This window comes from Sminthopsis crassicaudata, chromosome 1 (genome assembly GCF_048593235.1).
Source record: "Sminthopsis crassicaudata isolate SCR6 chromosome 1, ASM4859323v1, whole genome shotgun sequence".
In the NCBI taxonomy this organism is placed as follows: domain Eukaryota; kingdom Metazoa; phylum Chordata; class Mammalia; order Dasyuromorphia; family Dasyuridae; genus Sminthopsis; species Sminthopsis crassicaudata.
The window spans coordinates 747,531,205-747,543,739 of NC_133617.1; the positions used below are offsets into that span (position 1 = coordinate 747,531,205).

At 36.6% G+C, this 12,535-nt stretch overlaps 1 protein-coding gene across 3 annotated transcripts in view; it reads right to left on the reverse strand.

Moving 5' to 3' along the window:
* CACNA2D3 (calcium voltage-gated channel auxiliary subunit alpha2delta 3) overlaps positions 1 to 12,535 on the reverse strand; it is a 1,031,774-nt gene that overhangs the window by 571,128 nt on the left and 448,111 nt on the right. For all 3 annotated transcript variants that reach the window (XM_074284452.1, XM_074284451.1, XM_074284453.1), the window contains exon 6: positions 2,313 to 2,444. In XM_074284452.1, the coding sequence (XP_074140553.1) occupies positions 2,313 to 2,444 (132 nt within the window). The remainder of the gene's footprint in view (positions 1 to 2,312; positions 2,445 to 12,535) is intronic.

Sequence of the window (12,535 nt, forward strand, 5' to 3'; positions counted from 1 at the left end):
CTGGGATTATCCTCCTTCCTACCATTGCTGAATCCCACTCCAAGGCTAAAATTTTCCTTGGTTTTCCCACATGTTTTCTTCCAAATTCTGCCACAATTTCAGCAGCATCTGTGCTCAACTCTTTTTATCTTCCTCTGCCTTTAACAGATCACAATGCTAGACCACAATACTTTTAGCCGGGTGCTTCCTGTCAAGTTGATTGAAGTCAACTGTTTATTCTTTAACATTTGGAAACCTTGAGATGGGCTGTGTGGGGTGTGGCTAGAGAGCAGAGGGATTATGGGATGGTCAGGGGAACCTGCCATGAAGCTGTCAGAAAGGGATGCTTTCCAGGATGGGTGCCCTGGCCAACAATACCACTGAGGGGCCTGACCACAGGAAACGTACATTTAGCTTACTGCACCGAGGTAGCAGGTGATTGCTTTTATTTAAGGAAAACATAAATGATTCCCCTTAATTGCTCTAAGATTATATGGGGCTTTCTCTTCCTTTTACTTCTTTTAGAGGATTTCTACAGCTGGAATGCCAAGTAAATTGTAGCCTGAAGTCACGTTCTTACAACTTGTAAGTAAAATTAAAACTTCCCGTTTTAATTAAAATTCTAACAAAGCCAGAACGAAATCTCCCTGCCACCACAGACAAGCAGCAGCTCAGGAAAGCCCCGAAGGCCGCACCTGCTTGGCAGAGGGAAACTGGGCAGATTCTCTGACAAATACGGTCCATTTGGGTGAGTTGTGCTGCCGGCATTTTTGGATCAGGTTTGTTGCAGTCAGTGGCTCTTTCCCAAAAGCTGCTGAAGATCAGATGAGAAATGGATTTTTTTCAGGCTCTTATCTTTAGGAGCCAACAATTCAGGATGGGAGTATCTATCCATATCGATCCTGGGTTTAGAAGACTGCCTCCAAGATGGTTTGCATCCAAGGAACCAATCAACAATTCAATAGAGGGTATACTGAGGCTGGGCAAGCCCTGGATTTCTACTGCAAAAACAGGAGTCACCCTAGTCTCTTATAAACAATCTCCTGCTACTTCCCTGCCTCCGGTTCTTCAAGGACTCCTGAATTCATTGGGGCAGGGGCCTTCTACCAGTACAGATCACACTGTAAGTGTCAGAGGCATGTACAATAGAAAGAAAGCTATATTTGGAAATGGGTTCAAATCCTGACTTCCTCTCCATGAGCCTCAGTTTCTCAGTTGCAAAATGGGTTTGCTAAGAATGAAAATGAGGCTGGAGAAGTCATATGGCTTTCCAAGCAAATAAGTGACAAAAGCTAAGCTTGAACTAAAACTGCAAGCTAACACATCTTCTTGTTAACAAAAGGAGTCAAGCAAAATAAGAAAAGAAAACCAATAAAGAAAGGGATATAGAAGGAGACATAAGTATAATAGACAGCTATTATGCTGACCTGAAGGCCTTCATCATTGCTCAAGGGATATTTCTCCATCATCAGCAGCAACATTCTCAATTTTAGGAGGAGGAAAAAAAGGGAGGCTGGGGGAAGCTGGAATTTAAGGGGACAGTTGCAGGTACTTAGAAAGCTTTGAGCACATGGATATTATTCCAGTGGTGAACATATTTTGTCTGCAGCAAGGCATAGATTGCTATGTTTGCCTTATTAAAACCTAGCTTTAAATGTTATTTCTGAAATTAGCTGAGTAACTCTGGATGAGTCGTGTTACCTCATCTGTAAAATGGGGAGAATAACAGCACCTATTTACCAAGGTTGTTGTGGGAAATAATAAATGAAAAAGCACCCTAGAGTTACTAAGGTATTAATATTAAGCATTAATATTTCTGTGGCATAATAAAGATAATGAGGGATTGTTCTTTTAACGTCCCTTTCAGATCTGCATCCATGAACCTATGATCTCTTGGTCCTAAGGGTGGATTTTATGAAATAATCTAGACAAAACTTCCATTTCCTGTGGTCAATTTCTAGATGATGAGTGTTCCTGGTGGAGAATCATGGTGAAGTTCTGTATTTTCCCCTGGACTTCTTCCGGGCAAACCCAACAGGACCTGCTGGAATTTGTGGTCTTTTGCTATTAAATTTTAAATTGAATCAAAGTTTTCTAAGTAGAGAGATTGTATCATTTTAATGTATCCATCTCCCTGGTTCCTTGCACACAGTAGGAACTTATTCAATATCAGTTGATTGATGGCTTGCACGAATCCAAGGCTGCCATAGTCAGACAGCAGGATAAGAAGCTATTGGTACAAAAATCTAAGGAGGTGGGGGACAAAGATGATGACCTTAGAGCATTGATGCTGTCTGGCTCATAGTCTAATTTTCTTACATTTGATTACTCACCTGGATACTGTCTAAAGAATCCTTTTGCACTTCCAAAATACTGCCATATCAGAGAAGGGTCTCGGTCAAAATTATCTACAAACACTTTGTTTAAGGACTCCGACCAGTACACACCATTGACGATTGCAGGATCTGAAAGGACAGAAAGGAAAGGAGACAAGAAGGGAGAGTCATGTTATGGATCAACTTGGGCCAAGTGGCTGTTTCCCCTGTTGTGAGAGGAGATGGAGAAAGACAATCAACAAGAGTCTCTGGGACATTTTCTTCCTAGTACCAAATCCTACATTCTGTTCAGGAGGCCATGGCAGTTTCTGTTTCAAAAGCCCCATTTTGCAAGTGAGTATTTATGCCATTAAAAATCACAGATCAACCAAATTATTCCAGTGTAAATGGATAGATAGCAGCAACATGCAGGCAAATCAGAAATTAGGTACTTTCCACTGTCGGAGTAACCCTCAAATATCGTGAAATAAGATCATGTAAAGTAACATTGCCTTATATTCAGAAGATTACTGGAAATAATTAGGAAGTGGGATAAATCTGAAATCATGTCCTCTGACTCTAAAGAAAGGAGTTCATAAGGTCAACTTGAACTAGAAGGGGCTTAAGAAAGAACACATGAGTTCAAGTCTTGTCCCTAAGAAATAGCATCTTGTGTCCTTGGACAAGTGTCTCAAGTCATTTCAAGTCAAGTACCATCTCAAATGAATATTTGCAAGCAAGGAGGGAGGTCTGGAGTTGAGTTGTAGTTAAATTTTCTTTTCTATGGAAAAGTAGTAGTAACTTCTAAAGCATAATTTGGGCCATGTTTCTCCCTTGAAGCTTCAATACCTCACTATTATATCTAGGATAAAATCACAGGGCTGACAAAAATCTTACAGGGTAACTGTCCAAGGTATTTAGTCAGTTGAGTCATGCAGTAGATAGATCACTGGACTTGGAATCAGAAAAACTCATCTTCCTGAGTTCAAATGTGGCCTCAGACACTTCCTACAAGTGGGACTCTAGGAACATGACTTAACTGTTTCTTTAGAGTCAGAGGACATGATTTCAGATTTATCCCACTTCCTAATTATTTCCAGTAATCTTCTGAATATAAGGCAATGTTACTTTACATGATCTTATTTCAAGATATTTGAGGGTTACTCCGACAGTGGAAAGTACCTAACCTCAGTTTCTCATCTGTAAAATGGGATGAGGAAGAAAACAGCAAACCCATCTCAGTATTCTTACCAAGGCAAATGAGGTCATGAATAGATACAGTTGAAACAATTCAGTAACAGCAACAGTGCAGTAGATAAGAGCACTGGACCTGGAGTCAGGAAGATATAAGGCAAGCTTAGCCTTAGATACTTACCATTTGTATAACTTCTGTTTGCTTCATTTTCCTCATCTGTAAAATGGGGTTAATAACTGCACTTACTTTGCTGTGCTTTTTGTGAAGATCAAATGAGATGTTTATAAAAACTACTTGTTGCAATGTAGCCTCATATCACACACTATATAAATTCTTATTTCTTTGACTTCTCCTATTTTTATCTATCTGTGGTCTACAGGGAATATAATGGTGGCTAATATATACCTTACAACAAAATAGCAATACACAAAATTATATTCTGTTACTGTTAAATAACTAACTTTGCCATTAGTGGTTACTTTGTTGTCAAGAAAGAGATCTTTGGTTTTCCTTACTATATTTGGAACAATTTATCAGTTCCTCATCATAATGGGCCATCTAGGTGGGACAGTAGCTAGAGCTGAGAATCAAACCCTGGGTTCATAGACTTATTAATTGTATGTTGTCGTTCAGTTGTTTCAGTCACCCCAATTGGAGTTTTCTTGACAAAGATTCCAAAGTGTTTCCTTCTCCATTTCACCTTCACCATTTCCTTCTCCAGGTCATTTTACAGATGAATAAACTGAGGGGAACAGAGTTAAGTGACTTGCCCAGGGTCATCTAGCTAGCAAGTGTCTGAAGCCAGAATTGAATTTAGGAAGATGAGTCTTTCTGACTCCAGACCTGGAAATCTCACCTACCTGCCAACTGTATGATTCTGGGCAAGTCACTTAATTTTTATTAGCCTTGGCTTTCTCATCTTTAAAATGGGGATAATAATCAGATCTACCTCACTGGGGATTTGTGAAGATCAAATGAGTTAATATATGTAAAGTGCCGTTATTATTATAATGAATCGCTATTATGCTAAATCAGGCATGCGATGAACTAGAGATTACATAATGACAGGCATTGACATTAAACTTCCAACAAGCTGGGTTGCCAGCAATATTCTGAAGGCCCCATTCAGAGGGAGCAGAACTGCCCAATTTTCACTTCTTGTCTTTCAGTGACAACATGCTCATTCATCCTAATTAGAACATATATAAATAATGAATAGTTCCCAGTGATAATTAATTCAGTGCTTGTACTACTAGAGATAGAGTCCATAAATATATGTGAAATGCTGAAATAAGATATCTCCCTAAATATTTCCATTTTATAATGCTTGTTTACTCACTATTTGATAAATGGCACGCACGCATGTGTGTTTATGTGTGTTTTCCAAAGCCTGGTGATACTAAGTGGGCGAGACGAATGGTATCAATGACTTACTGCCTACTGTCCTCCTGGGAAATAGGAAATTAAATGAGGGGAACTCAATGTGCCATTGGTCTTGCAAGTTTCAAATAGAGACTGGATGACAATCTTGAATATAAGTATGCTTGATGGACAAATCCATTATGAGTCATATCAATACATATATTCTCTCTCTCTCTCTCTCTCTCTCTCTCTCTCTCTCTCTCTCTCTCTCTCTCTCTCTCTCTCTCTCTCTCTTTCTCTCTCCTCAAATTTCCAGCCCTCAAAGCTTAAAACACATAGAAATTATCAAAATCAAAGTTAATCCAACCAATTACATCTGCTGTCAAAGAGCCTTATAATCCCTTTAATGTTCATAAAATGCTTACATTCTTATTCATAAGTACCGATGAGGACGGGGATAGAGACACTATTTCTCCAGTTGACAGATGACAAAAGTCACCCCCTTTTGTTCAAAGTCATTCACACAAAGGAATGGTCAGAACTCCACTCTTAGAGGGTTAAGTTTTATTTCACATTTGTCTTAATCTTCCCAGAATCCAGCATAGTGTCTGGCACACAATAGATACTTAATAAATGCTGATTGATAAGACTGAAATCTAGGTTGAGTCTATGATCCATTCTGGTAATTAAATGATCACTTAAAGGCATTTATTAAATAATTTATTAAGTTCCAGGCATTATACTAAGAGATAGGAGTACAAAGAAAGGCAAATGTACCATGTCTATGCACAAGGAGCTCACAATCTAATTGAGGGATGGCTTAGAAAGAACTATGTAAGAACTCCCAATCCCTCTATTTTTGTCCGCCTGCATTTTTGATTTCCTTCACAGGCAAATTTTTCAAAGTCCGATTCTTTTTGTACAGAGAAATAACTGTTTGGATATGTATACATATATTGTATTTAACTTATACTTTAACATATGTAACATGTGTTGGTCAACTTGCCATCTGGGGGAAAGGGTGGGGAGGAAGAAGGGAAAAGTTGGAACAAAAGGATTTGCAATTGTCAATGCTGAAAAATTCCTCATGCATATATCTTGTAAATAAAAAGCTATAATAAAAAAGGAAATAACTATGTATATACAAGATCTTTATAGTGCAAAAGGCAGGTAACCTCAGAGGGAAGGCTGAGCATGAGCTGGGGAGTTAGAAAGGTCTCCTGAAGTATGTAGGAATTGGGTGGAATAGTAAATAAAACCAGGATGCAGCATGAAGAAGGGAAATATCTCCAGAATAGAAGACAGAATGGGGAACTCCGACATGGAGTCAGGAGTTCCTTGCCAGGAGCTGGCAAGCTATTCCTAGCATCGTAAACTCTTCTAGATTGCATGAATTGGCAGCCATGATTGGTACAATGGGAATAATAGTGTAGCAAAATCCAAGTTTGGCCTCTGCCATTCACTAGCTCTGTGGGACTTTGGGGAAATCATTAAACCCATCTATGTCTCAGGTTTGCTTTGTTTTTTCAACAATAAAATGAGAATAATAATATCTTGGCTAACTTCCTCCATGGATTCAATTTAAGTGCCATTGCCTATATCAGGAAATCAGAAAAGGAAGTCTCCCTTGTATTTAAAGAAGCCTGCAATGAAAGGGCCCACCTTTCATTTTCTGTAAATTTGTTTCACTATATTAAAACAAACTTTTGGAAGGCCATAACTGTCTCGCTTATGTCTTTGTATAAATCTGGTGTCTTTCATATAGTAGGTGCTTAATGAATGTTATTGATTGTTGAGACTATATGCATACACCCCCATATATATAAAATTATATATAAATGTGTGTGTGTGTGTGTGTATATATACACACACAGTGCTTTTGAAATTGTAGCTAACTCAAGATAATCTTTTAAACTTTTAAACTTTTTTTAGACTTTTTAAACATTTGGCTAGTTCCAAGCCATGAGTGAGATATGATTGTAGTAGGAAAGTGAATCTTCACACAGGTGCACTACAGCTCATTTCCTGAACCAAATTAATGTCTAGAATAAACCATCAAAAAGTAGATTTTTCCTTGCTATTAACCCAGCACCTCTGCCACAAATAGACATTAATCATGATTGACATTGTAACTGTAAGTCACCCAAAGAAGAGGAGTTCAGTTCTGTGCTTAGCAAATTTTCTTTTAAGTCAGGAAGGTTGGGGTTGGAATTCTGTCTCCGATACATGATCCAGCATGGCTGAGTAGTGCTGGGCGAATCACAGACCTTCCAGGTTCTTCCAGTAGGCTGTCTAAAATGTTCAGTGATAGAAAAAGGACTGCTCAAAGTTGATGGAGATAAAATTACTTACGAAATAGATTCATAAAATTACAATTGAGGAAGAAAAACAAAGGACATGTGGGAATGTGCTTGTCTGTGTACATCAGGAATAAGGAATATATCTACTCCAAGCTACCTGATTTACCAATCTCCCCAAATCACAAGGTGGTGCCTCTTTAAACCTCACTCTTCTTACTTGTAAAATTAAGGACTTAAATTTGTTTGCCTTTGGGGGCCTTCAGGCTTAAGTTTTATGATCTATGGAGATGTTCCAGTGATGCAACTTGATATTCATACAAAGAGGTGGTGAATTTAGGGTATACAATGAGACATGTATATATCTATATCTATCTATCTATCTATATATAGATATACATATATACACACACATATATATATACACATACACACATATATATACATATACATATATATACACACATACATATATATATACACATATATATATATATATACACATATACATATACATATACATATATACACACACACATATATATATGTATATGTATGTGTATGTATACACATAATATATGTATGCAGCCATTGGGAGAATTACTTTTCCTTGCTTGTATTCATTATAAGAAATTTCTGAAAAAAAATTGTAGACTTTTACTTTTACTTTTACTTAGGAAACTCAGTGAAAAGAAACTCATCATTTTCCAAGGCAACCTCTTATATTTGGAAGATTTCTGTCATTGTTACCTAGTAATTCCTGTCTTCAAACCTAAATTTGTTCCTTTGCAATCTCTTCCAATTGCTTCTCCTTTGGGTGATCCTCTTTCCTATGAGAGTGTTTCAAATAATAGAAGCAAATGATCATGTTTCCTCTGAATCTTGTCTCTTCTAGATTAATTCTCCCTGGTTTCCTTAATAGATTCTCATCTGCCATAGTCCTTCATCATTCTTGTCCTCTTTGAATTTTCTCTAGGTTATCAATGCAGTCCCTGCACTGTATTATTCAAGACTGATGGTAATAGTTCAAATATCCTAAGGAAATGGCACAGACTTGTTGACACTGTTATTATTGGTCAGTCATTTCCACTATGTCCAACTCTTCATCTGGGTTTCTCATGGCAAAGCTATTGAAGGAGTTTGTCATTTCCATCTCCAGATCATTTTATAGATGAGAAAACTGAAGCAAATAGGATTAAGTGACTTGTCCAGGGTCACAGAAACTGGATTTGAACTCAGGTCTTCCTGGCTCTAAACTCACTATTTTAATCATTGAGCCATATTGCTGCCCAGTAGAGATTGGCATTATCCCTCTCTTAATGTATAGTCTATGATTACATTAGTTCTCTGTGGCTGCCATATCACTTATTGATAGAAAGTTGTCTTATATCAAGTTTGTGTTTCATGAAGTTGCCAAGATTTTTTATACAAACTATTATGTAATCATATTCTTTGTCTTCTATTTAAGAGTCTGATTTTTTTTTTTTTACCTGTCCAACATGTCTACTATGAGACAAGAATGGCAAGACATTTGAGCAAATGTTTTGGTGAAATCATGGTAAATACAGATCTATAGCATTTCGTAGACCTACAAATTCAAAAATTTTATTTTTTTAAATATTTTATTAAAGCTTTTTTATTTTCAAGACATATGTATGGATGATTTTTTAATACTGGCCCTTGCAAAAACCTTATATTCCAAATTCCCTCACTTCCCCCATCTCCTCCCCTAGATGTTAAGTAATCTGATATATATTAAATACATTAAAGATATATATTAAATTTAATATAGATATTTATAAATTATCATGCTGCAAAAGGGGAAAAATGAGAAAGAAAACAACATGCAAGCAAACAACAACAAAAAGAGTGAAAATGTTATGTTGTAATCTACCCTAAGTTCTCACAATCCTCTCGCTAGGTCTAGATGGCTCACTTCATCACAAAATCATTGGAACTGGCCACAATCATCTCATTGTCCATCAGAATTGATCTTCATATAATCTTATTGTTGCCATGTACAATGATCTCCTAGTTCTGTTCATTGTTCGCATCAGTTCATTAAGTCTCTCCAGGCCTCTCTGAAATCATCCTGCTGATCATATCTGATAGAACAATAATATTTCCTTACACTCATTTATCATAGCTTAGTCAGCTATTCTCCAACTGATGGGAATCCACTCAGTTTCCAGTTTCTTGCCACTACAAAAAGGGCTATGAAAAATATTTCTGCACATGTGGGTCCCTTTCCCTCCTTTATAATCTTGTTGGGATACAAATCCAGTAGAAACACTTCTGGATCAATGGGTATGCACAATTTGATAGCCCTTTGGGCATAATTACAAATTGCTCTCCAATATGGTTGGATCAGTTCACAACTTTACCAACAAAGTACCAATGTCCCCCTTTTCCCACATTCCTTCCAACATTCATCACTATCTATTCCTGTCTTCTTAGCCAATCTGCAAGGCATATGGTAGTACCACAAGGTTGTTTTAATTCACATTTCTCTGATGTATAGTGATTTAGATCACTTTTTTATATGATTAAAAGTGATTTCAATTTCTTAATCTGAAAATTGTCTGTTCATGTTCTTTGAGCATTTATCAATTAGAGAATGGCTTGAATTCTTATAAATTTGAGTCAATACTCTATATATTCTAAAAACGAGGCCTTTATCAAAATGCTTGAATATAAAAAGTTTTCCCTAGTTTATTGTTTGCCTTCTAATATTGTCTGCATTGGTTTTGTTTGTACAAAATTTTTTTAACTTAATATAATCAAAATTATTTATTTTGTGTTCAATAATGAACTCCAGATCTTTTTTGGCTACAAATTCCTTCCTTCCCCATAGACCTCATAGGTATTCTTCTAATTTGCTTATATCTCTACGTATAAATTATGAACTCATTTTGACCTTATCTTGTATAGGGTGTTAGGTGTAGGTAAACACCTACTTTCTGCCACACTAATTTCCAATTTTCTCAGCAGTTTTTGTCAAATAGTGAGTTATTACCCCCAAAGCTGGGTCTTTGGGTTTGTCAAACACTCGATAGCTATAGTTATCACATATTTTGTCCTGTGAAACTAATCTATTCCACTAATCAACTACTCTATTTCTTAGCCAATACCAAATGGTTTTGATGACCACCACTTTATAATATATCTTTAGGTGTGGCACAGCTAAGCTACCTTCATTTTCATTTTTCTATTATTTCCCTTGAAATTCTTGACCTTTTGTTTTTCCAGATGAATTTTATTACCTTTTCTAGCTCTGTAAAATAATTTCTTGGAGTTTGATTTGTATGTGAGGAAGTGTTACTGCCTGATTGAAGCAGACCTTTTCTAAAGTTCTTCCAAAGTATCTTCTGCTGGAAATTTGTTACACTCCAAATATTTGTAGGTTCTGTCACTCTAAAACCAGTTCAGAGGCTTCATCTGATATTGATCTGAGGGGTACTAGGAGGAGCTAAGATAAAGAGGTATCTACTCTCTGCCATCTTGGCTCTACCCCCATGAGACTGACTTTTAAAATGTAACTACAAGATTTGTATTTATCTATAACAAATTCTTGCTCATTTTGACCCAGTGTCTTACTGTCTAAGACCCTTATGAATTCTGCACCTGCCATCCCATGAGTAAGCTACTCCTCCTACCTTAAGGTCTACTACACATTGGATGAATGTAACATCTATGCCATTATTGAAACAGTGATAAAAAGGTTAAGCTACTTAGCATTGAGAACAGGTCCCTAGGCAAGCTATACATTTGTCATTCAATCCTATTTGCCCATACCTTTAAGGTTATTGCTCAAAACTGTATATTCAGATTTTGAGAAGTGTTTTCAATAAATTCCAGAGCTGTTAGAAATTCTCTTCATAATCCATGTGCTCACAAGTCCTCATGATAGATTTGTCTTTGTATCTCATGAAATCCTGTTTTATTGAGAGCTAACCCTTCATAACAAACACTTAAAAAACACAGAAAAAAAGAACTAAAATCCTCACAGTAGCAAAATGGAAAGAGGACTTGAGTTGGACATAAAACCACTTTCTTTTCCAAAGGGGTTTCCAATAATGACCTTGTAAGAAACACAGGCCCAGAGCAGGTGCAGTTTGATCAACTCCATCTCATCTCAAACCTGTCCTTGCCAAAATCAATAAGAATAAATCAAAATGCCTCTTTAGGCAGAAAGAAAATATTTATGGGCCTAGTAGGGTGAATTTAAACAAATCATTTCAGATCCCTGGACTTAAATTTTCTTATTTCCAAAAAGAGTTGGGTTAAATAATGCCTGAAGTTCCTTCTGTCCCTAACATTCCATGAATCTCAAGAAGGACTAAATCCAATATTTCCAGATACTTGTTCTTTTTATGAGATCAGAACTAAAAAAAATGGCCCTTGAGCTCTCTGGATGTTAGCCCTCATCTTCAAAGAGATATTTCTAACTTTTGTTTGAAAGGATTTTTTTTTTATATAAACCTAAAAGAGAAAGAAAAATTTAAACATCGCTTGTGTCTATCTTCTCGACAGTTCTGGCCTGCAGCGACGTATGATTTTTGTGTTACTGCTTCCATGTAGATGCTATCAGTTTTTTATTGATATTTAATATAAACACAGCCTCAAGGCAAGCAGGTACATTGACAGGAACCTAAAATATAATTGCAAAAGAACAGTCCAAATGCATGTAGCAATTAAGTAGCTGTCATAGATATTATGGGCTGTAAGATATAGCACAGAAGGCTGAATGAGGAAAAAGCCAGATGATGGGGATGAATGGGGAAAAAGGAGGAGGGTGGCAAAAGAAGAAATGCATCAAGGGAATTCAGGCCTTGGGTTTCCTGGTAGTTTGGCTTTGAAACAAAAAAAATCTAATTTTTTTTTAATAAGGATGTTCTCTGTGGTTGTAAACCATGAAATATTGCATTGTCCAGGAATTCAAGCTGAACATCACCCAAAGGGCAATGGAGAGAAATATCATGGTTGTGAGGAGGGTGTAAAACCATACGAACAAAAAAAAAAACTTTCCAGGAGAAATTTGGATGACTAGGTATGACAAAAAGCTACTGGAGCCAAGCAAAGATAAAACACATACATTGATGTTACTACAATCAGAAGTAAATTTGGAAGAAAAGAGACCATGAGAAAAAGAAAAGGACTCCCAGAGGCAGGAGTATTGAATTCTTTCAGTCTCACATCTTTTGTACACATGTGTTTCCCCATTTTTCTGATTTAAAGCCAACTCTCTGTAAGGATGAAATGCAAATAAGGGGAAACTAAATTCTTAATTTTGCTTTTTTAATGGAGCAGAAGTTGTTCTTGTTTTTGGCCATAATTTACTTTTTCATCAAATATTCCTTTTCAAAAGCTTACTAATATCACATCAT